The sequence below is a fragment of the Rhinolophus sinicus genome, linkage group LG10, assembly GCF_036562045.2.
Source record: "Rhinolophus sinicus isolate RSC01 linkage group LG10, ASM3656204v1, whole genome shotgun sequence".
In the NCBI taxonomy this organism is placed as follows: domain Eukaryota; kingdom Metazoa; phylum Chordata; class Mammalia; order Chiroptera; family Rhinolophidae; genus Rhinolophus; species Rhinolophus sinicus.
In genome coordinates this window covers 86496809-86521609 of record NC_133759.1, presented here as the reverse complement: position 1 = coordinate 86521609, position 24801 = coordinate 86496809, and the positions used below count along the sequence as shown (strand labels likewise).

The 24801-nt window shown below is 43.8% G+C and overlaps 1 protein-coding gene across 6 annotated transcripts in view; it reads left to right on the top strand.

Annotated features, from left to right (window-relative positions):
* Window positions 1–24801, top strand: part of PPP2R2B (protein phosphatase 2 regulatory subunit Bbeta) — a 391849-nt gene that overhangs the window by 323754 nt on the left and 43294 nt on the right. For all 6 annotated transcript variants that reach the window (XM_074313727.1, XM_019739121.2, XM_019739122.2 and 3 more), the window contains 2 exons: window positions 10012–10189; window positions 23198–23362. In XM_074313727.1, the coding sequence (XP_074169828.1) occupies window positions 10012–10189; window positions 23198–23362 (343 nt within the window). The remainder of the gene's footprint in view (window positions 1–10011; window positions 10190–23197; window positions 23363–24801) is intronic.

The window sequence follows — 24801 nt, the reverse complement described above, 5'->3', positions numbered from 1 at the left end:
TTAGACTAGATAATTCTTTGTTGCCGGGGACTGTCCTGTATATCATAGGGCACTTAGCATCATTCTTGGCTTCTACCCACTGGATGCCAGGAGCATACCCCCAGTTATGACAACCAAAAATATATCCAGACTTTGTCAAATGGCAAAATTCCCCACAGCGAAGAACCACTGATTTAGAGAATGCTTATGGCTCTGTGTTTTGGCAGGTGAGTTGTCACTTCAAAAACAATGTACCTAATTCCCCAATCTCAATGAGAGATTCCTATTTTTTTAATGAAACAATATTTTTTCTTCTTTTGAAACAACATACATCTCTTTATAGCATCAGCGACAGTTTGAAACAGTACATCCACTTTGAGCCATTAATGTCTTCTTTCCCTATTAGAGTTTCAGTGCCACCACTAATCTGTTTTGTTCACTCTGTACACGTACCACCTAGAGCAGTGATTGGCACTTAATAAATGTTTGTCAAATGAAAGAATATAATTCTAAGACATTTAAGAACCTGAAGTAGAAAGTCTGATTGGACCGAAGGGGTTTGTCTTCTCAGGCTTATTTCAATCTCTATGACAAAGCCAGTAATAACAGAAGAAAACAGGGACATATTGAGGTTGTTGAAGGGTGTGATTGGGGAAATCTAAAAATTATATTATTTGGATAGAATTCCCTGGGGTTTTGGCGGAGTGCTGTTGAGTGGCAGTTTCATTCTGGAAACAACAGCTCTGATATGTCACTATAAGCCGCAGCCAACTTATCACTCCTGCTTTTTGAACTCCGTCCACCATTGATCCATGGAGGAAACAAGTTTTTTGACCAGGGTGAGGCTTAATGCTTCATTAATTCTCTGAGAGAAAAATGCCCTGGGACCAGGAGAGATGGAGAAGAAAGCTTACTACCGATAGCACAAGAGACATTTAAATGCTTCTTCTCATGTTTTTAAAAAACAGAATTGAGATGCATATTTTAAAAAATGAAAAATGACCGGCATTCTTCTCACTGAAAATGGGAAGTAATTTAATTTGTTAGTGGTTTATTTCATGTGACAGTCTTTGTACATACTCGATTTGGTTTGTTACACTGAATTACCCTTTAATAATGGGTACACATCATGCCAGACTCTGCCCCCCAGGTTGGTTTGATAATTGGATGAACAACCATATTGTTCAAGGTTTTCATGACAATGTGAACAGAAGCTATTTGGAAAACTACTAGCCAGGAAAACCGTCAGCTTCTTTTTTTTTCAATGAAGTTAATTGCTACCCAGTGACCAATCATTCCACTAGCCCCTTGTCCTGAGGGATGCTATGTTAGGATGCTGTTATAGAACTTATGCTAAGTTCTCTATTCATGACTGAATTTCCTCGGTGGATAGAAAGGATACCTAAACCCCGTAGCCAACAGAAAAAGTAAAAAGAATCTTCCTTAGACAATCTCTCATAATGGACCATTGTTATATACTTGGAAGTTACTCATAGAAATTCAATAATAGCTACCATAGGGACTGGAGCCAGAGTGCCAAGTTCAAGGGCAGCTGTAGGACCTTGAACAAGCTTCATGACCTCCTTTGCGTCAGGATCTGCATCGGTAATGTGGGAACAGTATTAGTACCTACCTCTCAAGGTCGTTGTGAAGATTCAGTAACACAGTAACGTGCTTAGCGGAATCCTGGCATACAGTAAGTTCTCCACAAATGTTTCTTTGTTAGATGGTGTGTATCAAGCCCCATGCTAAGTTTTCTCAACAAAGCTACTGAGAGAGTTGCTAACTCCAACATTACAGAAGGGAGCGTTGACATGGTGAAAGGTGAAATGACAAGCCCAAGGCCACGTGGCTGGTAAATGGCCCAGCCAGGATTCAAGCCCAGGTCTGCATGACTCCAGAAATTCTCTTACACCATAACAACTTCAGATTTGGGCTGTGTTCCCCCCTAGAAGAATTTTGAAAAGCTGTGTACCTTCCTGAGCATTTTTACATAGCATTACATAGCAACTAAGCATTTCCATTGTAATGTTAAATAATTACAAAGAGAATGTGACTTCAGGAGTGTTTCAAGCATAGGCAGTTTAGACTAAAACGATTGTATCACCTTTTTAATGCATGCAGTGAAATTGAAATACCATCATAACTAGGTATCCGCCAATACCCACTTAAAAGAATATGTGAACAAATTATTTGAAAGTCAGAGCTTTATATTGCTCCTTTTTCTTCTTTAAACATGTATTTTCACTGCACTTCCCCCAAATAAATGTTAAAAGCTTTTTTTTTTTATCATTTCTACAACAAAAATAGATTTTCCCCCTTATATATATATGACTACAAGAGTTTAAAATTTTTTTGTGGATTTAATTGTCTCTAAAATGATTAATAGAACACAGTTGACTAAAACAACATAAACACACTGACAAAGTCATGATGAAACATAAAAAGTAAAATTTTATTAGAAATCCGTATTATACTGAGCTGGGAGTAGGAGCATTTGCGGGGCCTTCATTGAATGTATTGTCCAGTTGTCCCACCCAGAAGTGTTTATACTTTGGGTAGTATACCATAGTAAGATTCAGGATGGATGAGGCTATGTCCTCTATGTCTTATTTCTGCAAAGAGGAGAAGGAGAACCTAGGCTGTGGGTATCTCCTGAGATGGCTTAATTTTAGGAAGGAAAATGTATGGAAGTTAGAAATGGGGAAACACTTTCCTTTAAAAGTGTTCCAGATAGTTTTGGGGAAGTCGTCACTTCCTCCTCTTTGCAACAGCTGCTCTGCACCAGCTGTGTCGCTTTGGAACAGGGATGTTTACAGGCAGGCCCAATGGCTCTCCCCTTTTCAAGATGACCCATTCCCTCTTCCTTGACAATGGAGTCTGGTTCCTCCTTAGCCATTGATTTTATCCCAAACTTACAGTAATTGTCACTAAAGACTCACAAAGGATGGTTTCTTAAAGGAAGCCCAGGGAAAAGCAAGGTGACAAACTTGAAGTGAGCCTGGACCTGGAACTTTTCTAGCCTCTCTGCCTGTTTTGCCATTTAGTGCCTCTAGTGGGATGATATAATCACCCCATATTCTCTGCCAAGCCTCAAACCTGTGGTCCCAGAACGCCAGGGTCAGGGTCTCCTTGCACAAGGAGGAGGTCGATAGCTCTCATCTGTTTCTTTTCTAGATCAAACAGCCATGGTTTCAGCTTCCCAAAAGGGCTAATTATGGAAAAGAAGAAAGAGTCAGGGGTTGTGTATTGTCTACCCCCACTCTTAAGAATACTCTGTGTGGAGATGGCCCAGCGTGTAGTGAATGCTCAGTAAATGCTCAATTTACTGAAGGTTTAATCCGGGCTCACTGTGTGGTCATAACATTCCTATATGTACTTCCTAATTGATGATGGGGAACCCACCTAACCACGTGACCTTAATATACACTGTCAGTCTCAATATAAATAATCCCAATTATTTAGAGAGAGTGGTAAGGGACGTGTGTTGAACCCTGACGAGAAGACATGGAACAAGCATGGATTTAAACTGATGGCAATTTTTTGGAAAGACCCCATAATGCCGATTATGTTGATTATTCTTAACAACCAAGGGTATTCAAATGTTTGTCTGCTTCACTCAATCAGATTTGACCCAAGGTTCCCGAACACCTGAACTCCATTCACATCCCTTCTACAGATGAACACGTCTCTCTCCTCCCTCTCCGGGACTCCATCTTTTTTCTGTTCTTTAGCTCCTATCTGGCCATCTTTCCTCTCCCAGAGCCTTGCCTGGAATCTGTCGACTTACTGGGGCGCTGGAGGTTGCCATGGTAAACACAGCTGTTGTTTTTCTCTGTGAAGAGTCAGAGCATGAAGGACTTGATTCTCACCTCTAGCCTCTCCCTGCTGTGCATTTTCACAGATGTGTTTAAAGTGGGGGCCTTCGTGGGGGCCTTGGGAGCATCCAGGATTCTGCTTGGAGCTCATCATGTGTCTCTGAAGGGGGGTTTGTGACCCGCCGACACCGTGGAGGTGCTGCAGGGGACTGTGAAGGATCACAGGCGTAGTCACCAAATAAGCCATGTGACAGCAACATTCATTTTGTTAGTAAATGGGTTCTGGGACGTGAAAGATGATCTTGCCTTTCCCAAGAGGAGAGGCAGCAAAGATAATGAGAAAGAAGCTGGGGAAGGAAGGAAGGAAGAGGAGCAGGGAGGACAGAAGGAGTAGAGAGGGGCGGGAGAGAGAGCAAGGCGGGTGTCTTAACAGGAAAGGGAGTCACCTCCCTGCATCTTCCTTACCCTCCCAATAACGTCTGTGATCCAGCCCTGACAGCTGCTCCCACATCGTCTCCTACCACTGCTCCTTCCTTACTCAGTCTGGCCCTCCACGAAGGCTCCTCACTGGTCCTCCTGCACTCTGAGCATGCTCCAACTTCAGGCCTTTGCACTTGCTGTTCCCTCTGCCTGGGGGAACCTCATGGCTCCCTCCCTCACTTCATTCAGGTCTCTACTCAAATGTCTCCCCTGAGAGAGGCCTTCCATAACCACCCCACCCCCCTCAAATAGCACACCCTCCGTTCTCGACCCAACTCAGGTTTTCTTCATGTCTGATATAGAGGAGGGATTTATTAAGTATGTGTTGAGTGAACAATTAATCACTAACTTCCAGCCCCAGAACGTACAGAATCACACACTTGAACCCATATACTCTGTTCTCTCCTGTCTGAGCTTTTGTACGTGCCGGTCCCTCTGAGTAGAGCACGGCTCCCTCTCCTCCCTGTCCCCGACTTCTAACGGGCGAGTTCCCACAACCCCTTGGCATCCAGCCTGCTTCAGTAATCTCTCCTTTTTGAGGTCTCCCTTGATTTCCCCAGGTAGACACAGGACCCAGTGGCCAACGCTGCCTGGGCAGTACCTACTGGTCTGCCTTACAGCACAGATCACTGACACTGAAATATCTTGTTTTCTTGTCTCTCTCCCATGCACCCGAGTATATTCTTCGTGGGCCCAGAATACAGAGCAACTAAGAGCTTAGACTCCAGAGTCAAGGCGCACCAGGCATGAGTGCTAGCTGTATCACTTTACACAAATTGCTTAACCTTTCTGGCCTCAGTTTCCTCATCTGTGCAACAGGACTCATACTATCTACCAAGCGATATCATAGGATATTGAGAATTCACTGAGGAATTGCTTACAACATTCTAAGCAATCAGCTGGGTGGGAGGATAGTGAATGGAGGTTATGCTATTTGAGGTAGGGTGGGTAGGGAAGGCCTCTCTTGGGGTGATAATTGAGCAGAGACCTGAGCAGTGTGAGGGAGGGAGGCATGTGTGTCTCTGGGCTTCTCACATCCCACTAATCTCTGGAAGCTACAGGGTAGGTTAGACTGAGGCTGCTGCCCTGAGCCCTGGAACATTATTCGGCTGATACTCTAATATGATGCTGGTTGTCTTGCCAACAAGGCTGGGGTACTCATCCTTTCGAATTAGGGTCCAGGGGATGAGCTGAAACTGAATCAAGGTCAGGGAGGAGCATGAGGTGCCTGAGGGAGGGGCGTGACCGAATTTCAACAGTACAATCCAGAACCACCTGCCCCCTCCAAGGGCCAAGGACTGGTCCCTGTTCTCATTTGCAAACATAATGCAGCACCCACCTTGTCTCAGAGTTGAATCGAGCCTCATCAACTACTGCCAAGATGGCTCGGAAAAGAGGGTTTGTACAATAAGTTAAAGGTCCTGGCATGACCCTGGATTTTGTCTGGTTCTATCTCTTGGCAGGAAGGGGGTTCTGGGTCTGTGGAGAGTGGCTCAGGCACATGGTGTGGGGGGCAGAGGACGCTCAGGGGTGAGAGGCAGAAACCCAGGCTGTGCTGGCAACCCTGACCTGGCTGACTGTGGACAAAGCACTTTCCCTCTCGGGGTCTTGATTTCCTTATCTGTAGATTTCAGGAACTGTCTGGGACAGTTATTTCCAAACGTTCCTTATCCACAGAAATAGTTATTTAAGCAAAATATATGACTGAGAATCCAAACATATTACCAAGAGTTACCGGGGGTAAGGCCTAGATACCATAGCCTCCCACTACCTCCCCCCTCCACCAACACACACACACACACACACACACACACACACACACACACACACGACCGATGGCCCTAAGAGAGGCTCTAAGGGCCCTTCCAGATTTAATGTTCCATGATTCAATGTCACATCCATAAAGTACAGAGCCCTTCTAAAGTATTAAGCTGAACCACTTGAAATTACTGAGATTTGATCATTGTTGACAAAATGGCAGTGTCATATTTGAACCTACTAGTTTCATTTGCAGCAGTGGTAACGGTTGCTCACTCAGGAGCCAATTGCCCAGGTACAGCTCCTCAGTTTACTCTTTGTGTGACACTGGCTAGGACACTCACCTCCCTGCTCCTCCCCTGTAAGATGGGCAAACAGAGGACCCTTCCTTGTGAGGTTGGGTACTGACAGGGGTGAATGAAATAGTGCCTTGGAGCTGGGTGGGAGGGGCTGTAACACAGTGACCGGGACATAGCACAGAAGCCCTCCGTGAATGTCCTACGGAGAAAGCCCTGAGGATTGCCTGTGAGCCTCACTCGGGGAATAGTGCCCCACTTCTCCCCGCCTGGCCCTGAAAGGAGATGGTGCCCAGAGCCCATGGGAAACACAGTCCCCGCACAGCTTCCTAATGAGCTAGCCTGTCCAGCCTGAACCACCAAACCTCCCTCTTCTCTTCTTTCCCGTGAGGGGCATCACTGGGCAGTGCACACGCCTTGACCCGGGCACGAGGATGGTTTTGGAATGCCATGAGTGACAGTCAGCCCCCTGCCTTATCTGGGCAAAGCATTCGACGCTCCCTCCCCAGATACCTACACGGAGCCCTCCCCATTAAGTGATACATCATGGAATGTGTCAGCCTGAATTAGCAGGCAGGCCCGTCACATTAAGCGGAAGCTGTGGGCTGGCAGTTCCCACTTTGTAATGCCTCTTGATCCCGGCTGTCATGCTCCCTTTCCCATCACCACAGGCACAGGCAGCCTCCTCAGACAATGCAGAGTAATGAAGGAGGTACAGAGTACAGTTCAGGAGGATTCACAGGAAGTCCTCACAGATTCCATTTCTTCTGTGGCCCCAGGGAGCCTGCTTTGAGCTCTGCTACCTCTGGAGGACAGAGGAAGCAGGTAGCACTCAAAAGTTCCAGGTGGGGGATCCTGTATGACAAACGAGCACAGCATGACATGTGTTCTAGAAAGCACACAGAAGAGACGCCCTATTCAAATGCCATGAACACCGACCACACCTAATGGAGGTTTCCAGAGGCAGCTTGACCACAGAACTCCGTGGCTACCACCACTATGATTGCTGTCAGTACTACTCTCGGTTCCATACGTTCTGCTAGCAGTTTCCTCAGGTCACTTACAGAGCATTTGTCGCTTCCTGCCATGTGTGATAGTTGAAGGTGGTGTGAGAGAGTAGAAAGAATACTAGCTTTGCAGTTCGGTAGACTGGGATCAAATTCTGGCTGTGCTTCCAATAGCTGTGCAACCCTGGGCCAGTGACTTAGCCTCTCTGACCCTGAGTTTTCGCTTTGTAACAGTACTTTGAACCAGTACTTATTTCTCGGAGTTGTTGAAACAGTTACCTGAGATGATGTATGAAGACTGATTGAAACATAGTGGAAGCGCAATAAATATGTGCAGGGAGACTTCCTCAGGGTAAAGTTGCTTTTTTTAATCCATTGCAAAGTCTTAAGATGCACCTTTGTTGGTGTATGATCATGTATCACCTTCCTCTTCAAAATTCTACCTCATTCATCCTCCAACTTGTTCTCCATAGCACATCAGGAATGATCTGATGAAAGTTTTGAAACTGATTATATCACAATCGTTGGAAATTTTTTAATTTCTTCTCATTTCTCTTAGGGTAATGGCAAAAATCTTTCTTGGGGCCTGCCTCTTACTTACCCTGTCACTTCATCTCCACCCTGGTTCCCCATCACTCTCTCTGTCTCAACTACCCTGACCCATCTATCCTTTATTCTTGCCTTATTCACCTCCACCACAGGACCCTTGCACATGCTCTTTTCTCTGACTGGACCATTCTTTCATCCCCTCCTGGCCTAATGAACCCCTTCTCATCCTTCACAGTCATTCAATTCATACTTCTTCAGTAAAACCTCTGCAGACCACCCTGACCATGTCGGATCCTCCTAGCTGTCTACCCTCTCCTTTTGGGCACTTAACTGCATTTTATTAGGAAGTGATTTCATATCTACCTCCTCAGTGTAGATGAGCTATATGAAGGCAGGAACTGCGTCTGGTTTTGCTCACCAGTTGAACTGCCTAGGACCTTATATAGACTTCAGTAAGTGTTGCTAAAAGGGTGAGGAGAAGGGTGTACTGGAGAGTGATTATAATTCATGATTTGAATGAGTTATGAATTATATCATGAAATGAGTTATAATTTATGATAATTAGGTCACAGTGGGTATTGTCATTGTCTTTTCAGATAGTGTAACCAGAGCCCAGAAGGGGCAGGTTAATTGCCCATGGTCACACAGCCTGTCAGTAGGTGATGAATCTATGATCAGAACCCAGGTTTCCAAGTTCTTGCCATCCCTGGGCTTGTGCTGTAGAACTATTACCCATAATGGGGTGTAGGGCTCACAGAGGCTTTCCCTCCCCTCCCTCTCCGGGTACTCAGAGGACCCCTGGCTCTTCCTCCGTCTGTCAAGCCAGCTCTGGTTTCCAGGGCATCCAGCACCACGTCTGTATAGGGCTCTATGCTTCCTCTGAATTGTTCATTTAATCTAAAAACTTCCCTCAAAAGTGAATTAAACTTCTTTAAGACTGAGCTAGAAGAATTCTGTTTTGTGAAAGGTTATATCGTTGAGGTGACCACACTTAACAAAATTTAACCTCTGTTTTTGCGTTCTGCCCCTCACCCCCTGGGTTGAAACAGATCCAGACGTGGAAGTCTTAACCCCCTGGTAGCAAATTAGTCAGGGCTCAGTTGCGTGAGATGCCTTCCTTGAAAGGAAAACAGCATTTGGTCTTTTATGTTCTTGTTTCGGTTAAAGGACCACATCTCTGTTTTCTGTTTGTTGTTTTGTTTTTGGTCTGTCCCCTCTCAGGCATTAGTGTTCTCACTCACTTTCTCAGGAGCCAGTTCAGCCAGGTGTAGTCAGAAGTGCCCTTGAATTCAAAGTGGGAGTCAGAAGAGTGATGGGTCTTTGTTCACATTTGCCAGAAAGAGTTTCATGGGGGGGAGACTGTTTCACTGCCTGATTCTCTGACCTGTGGGGAACAAAACATTTCACTCACATATTCTTACTCACTCATTCAACACTTACTGAATACACGTATACATCAGTAAGACTACCATGTAATTTATTGTCCAAACTAAGACAGTTTTGATGTGCAAGTGGACACGACCTGGTTGGTACACCAAGACAACAGGTATAAACCAAGATTTCCCCAGGTAAAACAGGATGTTGATGGGTGCCCTATATATTAATGGCTGGATTTGGCTATTAGAATCTTGGGTGATTATATGTTATCCCAAATGCCATTAAGGATTGAGGACAAAGCCAGGATGGGTTCTAGACTTCCAAAGCCATGAAGGATAAATTTAAATCTAAGTTGAACTAGGCATTTCTAAAATGCTTCCATAACTTCCTTATGGAAAGACTTTACATGTTTAAAAACAAACAGTCTAGAACAACAGCTCTGGAAGTTTAGGAGGCTACGTTCCCCTGAGATGAAGCCACCTAGAGGTTCTTGGGGAAAAAAACTTAGAATCTATAAAGGATGAAATTACCCATCAAGGCTACGTGATAGTGACATTTTTTGAGAAAGGAGTAAAACTAGAAGGAACGGAAGGGAGTAGGAACATGTGATTTATCAGTCTCCTCTACCTTAGCGCTGCTTTGATGTGGTTATGATTTTGTGTGTGAAAATAAAGGACACAAACAGAAACACTCTTTTCCTAGTGAAGAGCTTTGGCTCTAAAAGGATTTGTTTCTTTTATATCCCAGGTGCCCGTCCTGAGACCTATGGACCTGATGGTGGAGGCCACCCCGCGAAGAGTATTTGCCAACGCACACACCTATCACATCAACTCCATATCTGTCAACAGCGACTATGAAACCTACATGTCAGCTGATGACCTGAGGATTAACCTGTGGAACTTTGAAATAACCAATCAAAGTTTTAGTATCCTTTCCTTGAGGCCAGTGACCAGTTGGCTTGCCTTAGGTGTGTTCAGGTAAGAGCAGGCTTGGGGGAAAGTGGAACGAAGGGAGCGGTCATAACTAAACACCTAGCACTTGTGGAGAACAGGTTCCTTTTAAATTACAGTGCCATCTGTTATACTCTCCTCCTAACAAAGTTAGGGAAGTGTTGAATTACAAGTGGTGTTCCAAGGCTGGCTCTGGATTGGAACTCTGAATCAGTTCCTTCATGCAGAGGTGTTTATGTGTCATGAATTAAAACTAGCTGTGGCTTTATCAACTATAAGATAAGACCCTAGAGTTCTGTTAAGGGTTCCTTCCTCTTGTTACAGGATTCTTCAATGGCCTATATGGGTGGAATGGACCACAGGTACACATGACATGGTTTTTATTGTATCGCAATAGTGAAAATAATAATGGCTGCCACTTATTGAGTTCTAAGCACTGCACTGGAAACTTTCCACATAGAATTTCACTTTGAGAACTACATTATCATAAATTACAGCTTGATGAATTTTCGGTCAGAGCACACCTGTGTAACCAGCATCCAGATCAAGAAACCAAACTTTATTCGCAATCCTCAAGTTTCCCTAACTCTTCTTTTCAGTCTCTACCCAACAAGGGTATATTTGATGTAACAACCCCATAATGTCAATATTATCTCCTGTTCAGCTAAAATTTAGAGAAGTCAAGGAATTGCTGAATGTCTGAGCCAGTGTTTTCACTGTACTGTATTGACCCGCTATTTAATACACATCAGTCACTTATTCAGTACCTTTCATGTGATCCATCTCGCCACAAACCTGACTCTTCACTTGAAATCCCACTCTCAGTAAATGGTTTCACCACCCGAACAGATGGCCAACTGATGTAGAAGTCAATATTCTTTTCTCCCAGCCTTCCCACCCCAACCTAATCTACCCATGGGCCCCGCCTTTGCTTCCTCTAAAATATATCTCAAATCAACTCATTTCTCTCCATATCTACTCCTACCAACCCATGCTAATATAGGCCACTGTTCTCTCACCTGTGTGACTGCAATAATCTCTCAGCCTCCATTCTTTCTTGCTCTGTTACCCAATAGCTGTTCCCATAACAGTCAGAGCGGACCTTTCAACATGTAATTCAGGTATCATCTCTCCCCTGCTTAAAACACTAGTAGCTTCTCGTTGAACATAGAATAATATCCAAGTTCTTTACCTTGGACTATAAAATTCCACACAATCTGGACCCTGCCACCCTCTATGATATCCTGTCATACCACTCAGCCCTAATTCCCTCTGCTTCAGCCAACTAACCTCTTTTCTGTTCCTGTATAAACCTTGTTACTTCCATTCTTTGCATTTGCTGTACACTCTTTCTGGAATGTTCTGCCCCCAGAGGTCACATAACTAAGTACATGTCATCATTCACACTTCCATTTCAGGTCCCCTCCTCAGAGGCACTTCCTCCCATTAACTCCCAAGCACAACCCAATAGCCCTCTATCCCTGTTATCTTCATTTGAAGGGGTTTTTTTACTTGAGTATTTGGGGTTTCCCCATATTTGGATGTAAATTCTATGAGAAGAAGGACTTTGTATGATCCTTTCCTATATCCCAGTACCTAGAACATTCTGACATAGAAAGTACTGTTTGGGTTGAATATGTCAAGTTTAAAGTACTAGGTCATCAAAGTGGAGATAATCCAGTAGATAATTGTAAAAATCTAACCTGGAAATTTTACTTTAAGAGTATATTAGTTACAGTAAAACTCTGAGTGTTCTAATGTAAAATAAACCCCATAATGGCTCAAACACACACAAGATAATTTCCTTTGTAAAGTCCAATGTTGATGATCTCCATCAACAGACAGCTTCCTCCAATCCGTGACTCAGAGATTCAGGTTCCTTCTAAATGTCACCATGTTTATTTGCCTCGGGACAGTAAAAGGGAAAGATCGTGGTAGACCACTATGGGAGATTCCTATGAGCCAGACTCTAAAAGAGCATGTATTTCATTGGCTAGAATTCAGTCATATGGCCACCTCTAACTGCAAGTCAGGCTGGGAAATGTAGTATAGCTGTGTGTGCATAATTTTTAAAAACCTGGTTTTGGTGTATAACTCTCTAGTCTCTACCACACAGGAGTGCTCAGTAGTTCCCCAAGGCTTTTCAGGGAAGGCAGCTTTAAGCAGATGGAGGCGATTATGGAGACACAGAACTGACCATCAGGACCATGGCTGGCGTGTTGTATTGCTCACAGAGCAGACTCGACACGCTGTCTCAGCCGGCGAGAATCTGCCTACAGATTTGGCCTGGAAGTGCAGCTACTAATAGAATGAGTGTGGGTGGTGGTTCCCTTTCTCCCTTTATTCTGAGAGCCAGAAATCGGCTCAGGCTCAGCTGCTGTCACTCAGAGCTGCTGCTGTCCCCAATCTAGGTGACATGTTTTCTGAATTTTGCCTCTAGGCCTTCAAGAGGGAGGGAAGTTTCTTTAGGCATTTTGGGAGACAGATGCCTTGGGGAGAATGCAAAGGGGAAATATTAATAGCACAATTTAGGTTATATTCTGCAGATGTGTGACAGCCTGCCAGATGCTGGCATACAAATGAGACCGTGCCATTCACCCTTAAAGCAGCCATATGTAAAATAATCATTGTCATCATGAGGATGATGATAACTGATATCTATATAGTTATTTTCAACCAGACTGCCCTAAGCACTGAGCAGACTATATAAACTGGGACCCTTTTACTTATCATCACTGAAGTGCAGCCACCTCTGGGGTAGGAAGCGGCCATCTTTCAAAACCGCCTCAGAAAAACACCAACCACAAGGCAGGACTTATTAAATCCTCTGTTGTTTAGCACTATTTCTACAGTGCCTCATGGTTCAGAAGAGAGTAATGTGGGATTCCCAAATTTGGTATAAGTACCACTGAGGTGGTAGGCAAGGTGCTTCTAAGCACTACCTGGACATTTCTTGTTTTCATAGTTACGTATTTAATGATCATGGATATTAGAAAACACAACTATCGTATCAGTCCTGTGATTTCATGGGTACTGAAAAATTCATTTAAATTACAAAGTATGCATATGTAAAGAAAAGTGTTAAGTAACTGCTAATACTAAGACAAATGGTTTGCGAGATACAGGTTTTTTTTAAAAAGTCATAACTTCCAGTGACTAGTATTTGGTGTGACATTGGCATTGTGGTTGAGAACACAGGCTTTGCGCCTAACAAGCCTAACGTTCTCACCCAGCTCTCTACATGCTGGCTATGCAAGCTTTAACATGTTTCTTATCCAAACCTTTATTTCGTGATCTGGGGAAAGGAACTCTATCAAAGAGGATTGTGAGAATGTTTTTAAAGGTGTTTATACACATACGCGCGCTCTTAGGGCAGTACCTTGCTAAGTAAATGATCAATGAACAGGGACCAATTATTAAAACGACAGGGAAACTGGAAAAGTGGAATGTGAGAACAGTGGATTCTGTCCTGTTGAATTCATTATCTGGGTCATCATCTCAATTCTAAATTCTTCCTTTGGTTCTGGACTTGGGTGCTCATTATACTCTGATTACCAGGTATTTGCAGGATCTCTGAGGTCTGGGGCCTGTTTTCAGCACCACATCAGAGTGAGTCATTCCTAGCTACGGGCCACCTGGTCTTGTATTCTCTCCCTTCCCTGCATAGCCAGCCTGACCCTGGCTGCTGAAGCACTTTAAAGTTGTTAAACTTTGGCCTTACTGGGTTAACGATATCAGGACAATAATAGCTCATTTCTAGGTAAGTGGCTTTCTAGGGCAAGAGGCAGCCATAACTTTCGAATAAAGGAAAGTTGCGATAGAAAGATGTTGCTTCCTTAGGAAAACTATGTCTAGGATGCTTTGAGCTCTCTCCTCAGGACTAAGAATGAGTTGACTTGGGCTTTTACCTAGTCCAGTGTGGGACCTTTAAATAGACCCGTGTCAAATAAAAGTAGAGATACGGCCCTCAGCAACTGTATACTGAGCACCTAATTTGTGCCAGACTGCACTAGGCCATAGGGACACAAAAGTGAAAAACAACAAGTTGTCTGCTTTTAGAATGACTTGCGTCAAATCATCACACTAATGAGTACATAATTACAAACTGAAATATGTCCTGTGAGGAAAGGGACTATGACTTTGTGAATGCACTTTTTAAAAACCTGATACAAACTAGGGAATCAAAAGAGGGCTTTGTGAGGAATTGATTATTGAGTTGAGATCTGAAAGAGGGAGAATATAAACTAACTTGGCAAAGAGGTGTGGAGAGATTGGTCAAGCACGTACAAAGGTCCTGTGGCGGGAGACAGCTTGGCATGTTGGAACTCTAGTTGGAACTCTAGAGGAACTCTAAGATGGCCACTGTGACTGGAGCCCAGAGAGGAGATAGAACATGGTGTAGCAAGGCTAGAAAAGGTCAGCAGAAGCCACACCTTGCAAAAGTCCAGTCTGCCAGGCATGAGAGCGAGCACTTCTCTAGGAGAAGCCAACTGGATTGCAGGGGCACTTCACTTTTGACCCTTGGTCTTAGCAGACCTCTGCATCAGCTTCATTTGTCCATTGAGCTGAGGCCCTTTTCGAGTTGATATCCTGATCGGGGGCCATCCAACCTCATTTCGTAGCTTCCAGCTCAGGTGCTCTTTAGTACCAGGGACAGTGAGCAGCCTTCTTTTTACTCCAAACAGGCTTGGAGAGAAGTTGTGTGGACCTCCCTTGTTGTTGCTGTGGCTTTCATCCACAAATGTACATACCCACTGTACATGCCAATCTCAGACTGGCATTTAGTGTAAAAGGAGAGCATTTCTTCCCTTGACGTATCTAGCACATTGGCCTGTGTGTGCCAGGGCAGCCCCTCCTTCCCGTGTTAAATGCAGCCTGGGTGGGTTTTCCCAGGCCTGGTGCCCTGCTTGTGTGGCTGCAGACACTCTGTATCTGAGGCCAGACCTAGAGCTTTATGAGGCTGTGGATTTCTCTCCTCACAGGGCGAGCCCTTAAGACCTCATGTTGTCAGGGAAGAGGGCAAGAATGCAACTATGAAGATTTCTTCTGGGTTTCTTGGGTTTCCTCAGAGGATGTAGCTTAGTAATTGGAAATGGAGACTCTGGATTTGAGTCCAGTTTCATCTCCTAAAATCTGTGTGACAAGTTGCTTAACATTTCTCTGACCCTCAATTTTCTCATCAGTTAATGGAGATAATAATACCATCTATTCTATAAAGCTGTGAGGATTAAATGAAACAATCATGTAAAATACTTAGCGTGCCTGGCACAGAGAGAAGCTCGATAAATGGTAGTTATTATTTGGAGCATTTCCCCAGGCCGCTGTTCTTCTTACCTTGTTGCTTGGATCCCGTTCTCTTCTAAGAAAACGATAGGCTAAATAGTTCACTATACCGGCCTGGCATCTTGGCCTATTGACCTACTGTGGATTCTCTACATTTTAAAAAACTACACCTACAGAAGGCGGCTCAGTCCCAAGGAATTACAGTAGAATCCATAAACATTTATTGAGCACTTACTAATTGCACTGGAGATGCCAAGATAAATAAAACTCCACTCCTGACAATATGTCCCTTGTAATCTTGAAGGTGGGTATATCAGAGAAGCAAAGCTATTAGGGGAGGGAGGGGGAGAGAGAGAGACAGAGACAGAGACAGAGACAGGAATGGAAAACCACAAAGAGGCTGTAAAACCACGGACATGAGCTGAAGCTTGTCCATCTGTGGCCACGATGAAGGAAGATTTAGGGGGAAGCGAGAGCAATTTTATATCCAGCAGCCATCTGGAGTCTCTTCCTCAAGGAAGAAAGCCTGACTAAGCCTTCTTGTAAATATCTTCTAACTGACTAATTCAGACCCACCCATGATAGTCTCCCTTTTGATTAACTTAAAGTCAACTGATTAGGTTAGGAACTTTAATCACATCTCAGAATCCTTTCCAGCAGCCCCTAGATAGTGTTTGAATAACTGGGAGAAGGTGTGTGTATGCAGCAAAATAGCTGCTTTTTTCCCTCTGTCTTCCAACTCTCTTGGGAGAATATACCTTATTAGCCCGCCATAACCAGAAACATCCTAGAAAGGAATTCTAAGGATTGTACTTGGGCCTCACCAAGTTAACCCATCACCAAACCATCAGAGTGAGTATTTGGACAGAGGGAGACAGACACGTCACCATTCTAGGGAAGATGAGTCTAACAGTTTTTTGAATGTTATGTTACATTATTTCCTGTAGTTGTCTTCCTCTGTTTGTAGACGAGTTAACTAGTTCAGAGACATTTGAGGTTATGAAACTGGTCACAGGATTTGGGATTAAAATGTAGGTCTCTCTTACTCCATACTCCAGTCAAATCTACTCTATCACGCTGTGTCAAATTACTCGGATAATTATAATAACATGTATTAAGTGTTCTCACAGAGGTACGTTCAAGGTGCTGTGGATGCACAACATTGGTGGAATTTCAAGCTCTGTGTTGCCTGAATAGGAAAGAGTCTGTGGTTCTAGGGCTTTCAAGTGCCGTCCTCCCTCTCCCCGACCCCCATCATAAAGGCTATTTCAGCCCAGTGTCTTTTGCAGCTCGATACATACTTCAAAGCAGTAACTAGTCTGGCACCATATGTCTCTTTGTCAGTCTCTGCATACTGAGCCTAACAATTGGCAAACCCTCCGTGAATATTTGTGCATTGGCTTTTTTTATACTCTTAAGAGAGGAATGTCCCTTGGAGTCCTCTGGAGATTTCCAGGATCTTGTCATCAAGCAACCTGTCCATTTAGCTATCCAGATCTGGATGCTTTGTAATCATTGCTTAATATCCAAGATGAAATTCAGATTTTAGAAAGGAAGAAAAAAAACACCTTAAAGCAATTGATGTCCCCTACAAGGAAATCAAGTGTGATAGTCCAGGCCAAGATAAGGTTATTCCCCACCTTCAGTGATGGCCGATTTTAGGTTCAATATGAAAAGCCTCAACCGCTTTTGGACTTGGGGATCTTACCCGGGTAAACTTAGATTCTACTCTCCAGCATGACCTGCAGAAAAGCTTCCTGCTTCTGTCTCCTATCTTTGGTTGGCTTAAGCAAAAGAGGAGGGGAGGGCAGGGGAGGGCAGGGGAGAGCAGGGGAGGGGAGGGGAGGGGAGGGGAGGGGAGGGGAGAACAAAAAACCTTGTATCAGCGAAAGTAGCAGTGATAAATATAGAAGCATATAAGAACAGTCTCCTTGAAAAGCCCACGAAACTAATATATATAAGAATGGTCCTTGGGAAAATATATGCTTTCTTTGGAAGATGGGATTATTCAGTCTGCCATAAAACCATTTAATAAATAACTTTTTCTCCATTATCTTTGGTAATCAAAATTCTCAAAGGCTGACAGAATAAATTATACCCATTCAAAGGCAAATAAATTGAAACCCAGAGAGATAAAATGACTTTCCCAAGTTCTCTGAGCAAAATAGATTTGAAATTAAAACTGAATCCGAATTTCCTGACTCCATTTTGTTATAATCACAATCTTTATCACAATATTATCTGTAGAGATGAGGATTTTGGTCTCCAACTCTCTCATGGATGATTCTAAGCCAAAGAAAGTAGGTGGTTTTTTTTAATGTTTATTATTTTCTTTAATAATATGTATTCATTGTAAAGATTAGAAAATGGCCTATAATCTCATCACCTAGTTTTGGAGTATATATAGGTGATTTATATCACAATTTTAATTTAATGCTACCTAACTCAACTAGAAGGGCTCAGAAAAATGAATAAATAAGAAAGTAAAAGAAAAGGGAAAAATTTAAGTCTTGATGTATCCAGGAAGCCTTCTCCTTTTCAATCTAGGAAGCACACACACACACACACAGATACACACACTTGCTCTCAGTCCACACACATGCCTGTATACACTTTCTCTCTTCCCTGCTTTATTTTTCTGCTTAGCAGTTATTACTGTCTAATATACTATATATGATATTTATTTGCCTTGTTCGGTGACAATGTCACGTACTAGAATATAGGCTACATGTAGCAGCGTGGGGTTGGTCTGGTTTGGTAATGGCTGTGTCCCGTGTACCCAGAAGAATACTGGCAGATTCATTATGAACATGTGTGCAATATGTGAAGGAATGAATGACTGAATGAACGAAACTAAGCTAGAGTTACTAAAGGGTAACTTACATGCCTGCCTTAGACTCTAATTCCCCTATAAGATATAACTACATTTCTTTCCTGTCTGTCCGTCCCCTGCCCCTCTTTCACATATCCACTCATGTTTTTATGTGGGTATGGTCAGATTATGTCAATTTTGTATCTAACTTTCCTCACCTAAAATTATAGATGGATAGGTAGATAGATAGATAGATAGATATAGCAAATATCTTTTTTCATCCTAAAATATTATAACCTCATTAACAGAAAATGTGGAAATAGTAACTGATAATTTATTATAAAAGAAAAGAAATGCATAGACCCACCTGAATAGAACTATCACTGACATTTGGTACCTTACCAATTTGCTCATTATTTTCAAAATACAAGTTTTAAATGACTTCGTGATCATATGGTAGGTAGAATTTTTCATACTATGTTTTTAACAGCCCTGAAATGTCATTGCATGAACAATTTAATGAGATACATAAAATTTACATATCATTTCCCTATTTCAGTAGATAGATACATACATAGATAGATGTCAGCCTTTTATAATGTTTCATTGCAAATGCAGACTTCTGCATAGAAAGCTTTTTCTAAATTTGGGATTAAGGAAATGACTTTTGTGTGGCCCCCATGCTACCCCTTAGCATCCTGCCATAACCCTCTCCATTCCCTCACCCCACGGCTGATGTAATTTATGGCTCTGGGTTCTTATTTGTTTGAAGCCAGTCCCTTATGGGGTGACCTCCCAGTGTCTTCAATTATTATTTTAAATGATGCCTTAGGCTACTGCCTGGCACAGCGGTGCCCTCACCTTCCCGCCTTCTGCCTTCCAAGCATGGAGCTCAGCTGCCATGCTGGCGGTGCCCCCTCCTGTCCTCAGAGGTACCTCTAGAGTCCTGGCAGAGAGACAGATTAACCCCTTTTGTCAGCAGAGGTAATTTGCCTGGGCTCAGCATTAATAAGGAATGCCATAAGCAGTTGGGGTCAAGAAGAACAGATCTGTCAAGCCCCAGGGTTAATTTAATAGCAATCTGTTGGCTGTCTGCCTTGTATATTATCTGTGAATCCAGTGCTGTTTTGCTTTTGCCATTTAGTTCTTTTGGAACAACAGGGAAATAATTTGGATAGAGAGCTCTAAAGGATAGGGAAGAGAAAATTGACTGTCAAAATGCATCATTCCATTTTCAAGATAATACAGGGAGCTGCGCATTGCTCATCTTCTTTCTCCTTCCTCCCCACCATGAAGGGCAAAACCATATGGACTAAACACGTGTGACTCCCTTTATAACAGTTAAGGCAAAAGGCCTGGGCTTCTAGATGATGCAGATGTGAAATATGCTCTCTCATCATCGCCGTAAGCCATTGAATTTTTGATAATTAGACTCCTCCCCAAAGTTTCTAGAACTCAGCAAATTCTCCATCAGGTAACAATTCAAGAAATCCCTTATCATGTTTCTGTCCCAACTTCAAGTTCAAAAAAAAAAAAATTGTCACATCATAGGACACAAAATCCTAGGTCAGATGCTATGTCCCAGTTGTGATTCTAAAATCAGTGGTCCCCAAAGTGGATGGTGAATTAAGAAAGCACAGGCCCAAAGCAGAAGACATGGAGCTCCCTCTATGATTAGCCAGGGGGAGTACCAAGGGAGCCAGAATTACCACACTCAGAAGGGCTGGCTCTGTGAAAGCCACTCCTCAGGGAGGAGAGTGGCGTGTGGTCAGGGACACAGGCTCTGGAGTTGGACAAACTTGTGTTCAAATCCCAGCTCTGCCATCTACGGGTCATATGACCTTAAGTAATTTAACTCAATCACTATTTCCTCTGCTGGAAAATGGGCCAGTTAATACTGACCTCATAGGCTGAGATGAAGGTCAAATAAGACAGTACAACACACTTGATAAACATTAACTGCCAGTTATTATTCTCCTCGTCCTTATCATCATGGTTATTAAAAAGAGGAGTAGAGTCAGTTTATCTCCTAAGCCAGAGAGTCAGACCCAAACAAGTACTCTAGGCCAAAGAGCGATGTTTGAGGAGGAGGGATGATGGGCAGACACAGAGGTCCAGGATGGATGGGAGGGAAGACGGCTCCGGAGGCAGCAGCCCTAAGCAGATTCAGTGGGCACCTCCCAGTGATGCTGTTCCTGAGGGTGATAGATGTTGCAGGTTTCACAGATATGTCTCAACACTTCGTCTTCACACATTCTGACTCTGGGACTTTATTTTTAGGTAAGAAAAAAATAACCGTAGATGTGGCACCTTTCCTCCCACACAGCAAAGCTCCCTTCCAGTTAATCTTGTTTGTAGAGCTATGCTGGTAGAGGTTGAGACAGCTGACACCAGATTTTCTTTCCCTATTTTGGGAAAAGAGAAACTTGCTCACTGGCACAGTGGGGTATGGAGGCTCTTTCTGGAGGGTGATGAAATCTGACAACAGCTGATCACTGACCTCTGCTGACTCCACCCCATGTCATGTCCACAAGCCCAGGGCATGGGTCCGGGGTTAGCAAGAACATCCCAGCTGCAGCCTAGGGCCTCCTTCTGGGGGGCCCAGGCTCTCGCTCCCCAGCGTGTGGTGCTAACTGCATTAATATTTATAACTCTGGCAGCAGTTGAGTTGAAAGGTAGTATTTTGTGAATCCAGGGGACCCTCATGCTCTGGCGACCTAAGTAATATTTGCATCTGGGTTTCGTGGGGGAAACTGTAGTAAAATGCAATGTTAGTTCAGTCTCAGGCTAATTTTAGAAAGAACCCAACAGGATTTAGAAGAGATCATTCAAGGGGAAAGCGGCAAAGCCAAATACAAAGCCTTCAAATTCCATGCTGGGATAGTTGTAGCAAGAGCATAGGTGATGTTTTGTAATAGATGACACTTTGGTAGTGTTGGTGTCACTAAAAATACCAGTGCATTTACTCGTGTCTCATCTAAACTCTAAGGGGGGACTGTTCTACTGACTTCAGGAGAAGTAGAGAAGACTTTCACCCATCCCAGTCTAATCGGATAGTCTCTGTAAAGTTCCTGCTTATTGATTCAATGCAGTGTTTTCCAAAACGAGGTACATAAACTCCTGGCACACCCATACACGATTTTATTTTCATTGTTCTGCATTTATTTTCATATATATTATTGAAATGTAGCTAGCTCATTTCACCCATGATTTTATGAATAGTGGATTACTGCTAAGTAAAGAAAAAGTGAGTCGATTTGAGTTAGACAAGGCTTAGAAAAAGTGAGTCGATTTAAGTTGATCTGAAGAAAAAACATGTGACGTAAAAAATACTATCTGATGATAGATATACAGGTGGGGCAAAAATCACAAAGGTGGCTGAAAAGTGGTGAAGTCTAAAAAAAGTGGATCAGTTTGGTCAACTTTCCGACATAACAGCATGCACATCACAAGGCCTGTATCCTTTGCCAGAAGTTGCTGGGTCCTCAGACAGCATCTCTGCCCCAGCCAGGTGCCTCCCAACCTGCATCCAGGTCCTCTGAGCTCTTGGTCGGGGTATGAAGGGATCAGCCCAAACCCATGCCCTGATACATACCAGACACTCGACTGAAGGTGTTTGCTTCCCTTAAGTCACCTTCATAAATGAAAGACCAAATGTTTCATTTCAGTGTACAAGGATGTGATGTTTAAAAATAGAGGTATAATAATTCTTGATCAGAAAGGAAAATACTGAGAAAAATAAAAACAGATGATAAAACTCAGGGTATAGTCCATAGGTGGCTAAAACTGTCTCGGCAGACAACTGGATGTTCTTTCCGAGACTTCCATACGTGCTCTAAAGCAGGGGTGTCCAAACTGCGGCCCGCGGGCCACCTGCGTCCCACAATCCAGTGTTAATTGGCCCGCAGCAAATTCCAAAAATATATTTAGTTTACTTAAATAAACCAGGTGAGGCAATACGTACTTCACCTCGAGTGAGTGGCCCGGCTGTTTGTGTATTTTACCGCAGATGGCCCTTGGTGAAAAACGTTGAAAAAAGTTTGGACACCCCTGCTCTAAAGCAAATCACAACCTATGGAGACGAGCTCCTGCTTATCTTGAGTAGGAGAAATTTTGCATAATGACCACAGAGCACAAATTTTGAGCCCAGGATAAAATCCTAGCGCTGTCATTCTTTAGCCTTATGACTTGGGGCAAGTTACTTGACTTATTCTGAGCCTCTGTTTGCACCACTGAAAAATGGGAATAAGTTCTGATTATAGAGCTGTTATAAGGATTAAGTGAGATAAAGTACCTGATGTGCTCTGCACCGTAATTAACCTGTAGTCAGTGCTCAGCCGATTGTAACAGCTATCATCATCATCATCGTCATCGTCGTCGTCATCATCCTATTATTATTATTGTTATCATTATTATTATTAAAGAAGAGCTCGGGAATTTCTTGGAAGAGGATTTACAATCTATTGTCGGTATCATTTATCAGCCCAAAAATCTGGGTAAAGATTCAAATAAGCTGAATTATTTCGTTGGAATGGGACTAGTTTGTTCACCACTGTGGTAAAATGAGAAATGAAAGTCTTTGCAACTTGGCACGTTTTAGCACAGTTGCGTGAGCAGGTAACTTTGATGGTGAATGGGACAGCTACATGTTATGGAGGATGCAATACTGAAAAGAGGCCAGGGAGACCCAATTTCCAAGGCTTCCTCTGATCACTGGTAACCTGGGCCTCATCTGCCTTGGACCAATAATAAGTACCTGTTCGCTCACAGAGTTATTACCAGGGTCCTCCATGTGTGGTAAATGCTAACATGTCATACTACAATGAGGCAGTGCCATTACTAATCACCCACAAGTTTCTGCCCCCGTTCCTTGACTCGTCTGTGTCAGATATCGTCGACATTAAGCCAGCCAACATGGAGGAGCTCACGGAGGTGATCACCGCAGCCGAGTTCCACCCCCATCACTGCAACACCTTCGTGTACAGCAGCAGCAAAGGGACCATCCGGCTGTGTGACATGAGGGCGTCGGCCCTGTGCGACAGGCACACCAAATGTGAGTAGTAAGCAGCCCAGAGCGGAGGTGGGTGGATGGGCCACTGGCCCCTGACATGCGGGAGGAGAAGGGGAGAGCCTGCAGGGTTTTCATCTCCTTTCACACATTAGACACAGTGGGAGTAAAGAAACTACAAGTGTTGGTGTGACTCGGGAGTCAGCGCCACGTTGGGCATTTCAATAAAGATGAAACCTCACATTCAATTCCACAAATATTTGCTTCAGGCTGTGGAATACAGAGATGAATAAGACATGAGCCCTGTCACATAACATTGTGACATGATCTGAATTATGTTTTAAGATCACTCTTGTGGCAGTGGGGAGAAGGCACCAGAGGAGTAATAGGGAAGACCAGTTAGGGGATCGTTGTGCTATCCAGACAGGAGGTGAGCGTGGCCTGGCAAGGGCAGTAGTGTGGAGATGGGCAGGAGTGGGTGGGTTCTGGGTAGATGTTGGCAGTGGAGCTTACAGGACCTGCTGGGCTGTGCGGGAGGCTGAGAATATATAAGGAATCGAGAATGGCAGCTGGAGATGGTGACTAACGTAATATAATGTTATATCAATTATGTGTATATCTCAATTACAAAAAAGGAATAGTAGCTGGGGGAAGGGGTTAGTGGCTTCTGGGAGAGGTTGTGGCTTTGGGAACTAGCACTCTAGAAGTCCCAGTGGTTCTGGGGGGCACCAAGGAAAAGCTTCAGAGAGAAGAGTGGGGGTAAAGGTCAGCCAGACTCACAGACCCTTGGGTCAAACTGGAGTTTGCAGAACGTGGATGGAGCAGAGCAGCTCCAAACGAGTGGGGGCTGAGTGCTTGGAGGCCAGAGGCTAAGACCGATGTCAGGGGGTGAAGCAAGTGTCAGTTGGCACTAACGGTGAGTGCTATGGTAGATAGGCCGGACCTGGAGCCAGCAGATAGGCTTTCTAGAGTAAGAACTGCTTCCCCAGGGTAAAGGTACCTGGAAGGCAGTGGTCATCCATGTCCAGTGTCGGACTACATCATGTGCAGCTGGCAAGCTGTTCAGGAGCGACCAGAGCTGTGTTTGTCCAGCCAGAGCCTTCTGTGAAGTCCTGTTTGGCCACTGCAGTTGGCAGTGGACCTCCAGAAATGAAGACCATGTCTCTCACAGACCCAGTTTTCAGTTTCAGTTCCTATGTGACAAGAGTGACAGGATGAGTGTGTGTCAGTGTGTGGCTAGGAGAGGGGTGCATATCAGGGTCACTTGAATCATTTTTGGTTGCTTATTTGCTGTGAGATGTATCACATGGTGCAGCTGGTATGGACAGTGTCGTGCTATGTAGATTGTGTGGACTTTAGAGTGAGAGCAAAGCCAGGCTTCATGCCTTATTAGCTGTCTGACTTTGCCCAACTTTCCTTAACCTTTCTGAGCCTCAGTTTTCTCCTATGTAAAATAACATTAAACCTCATGGGTTTGTCATGGG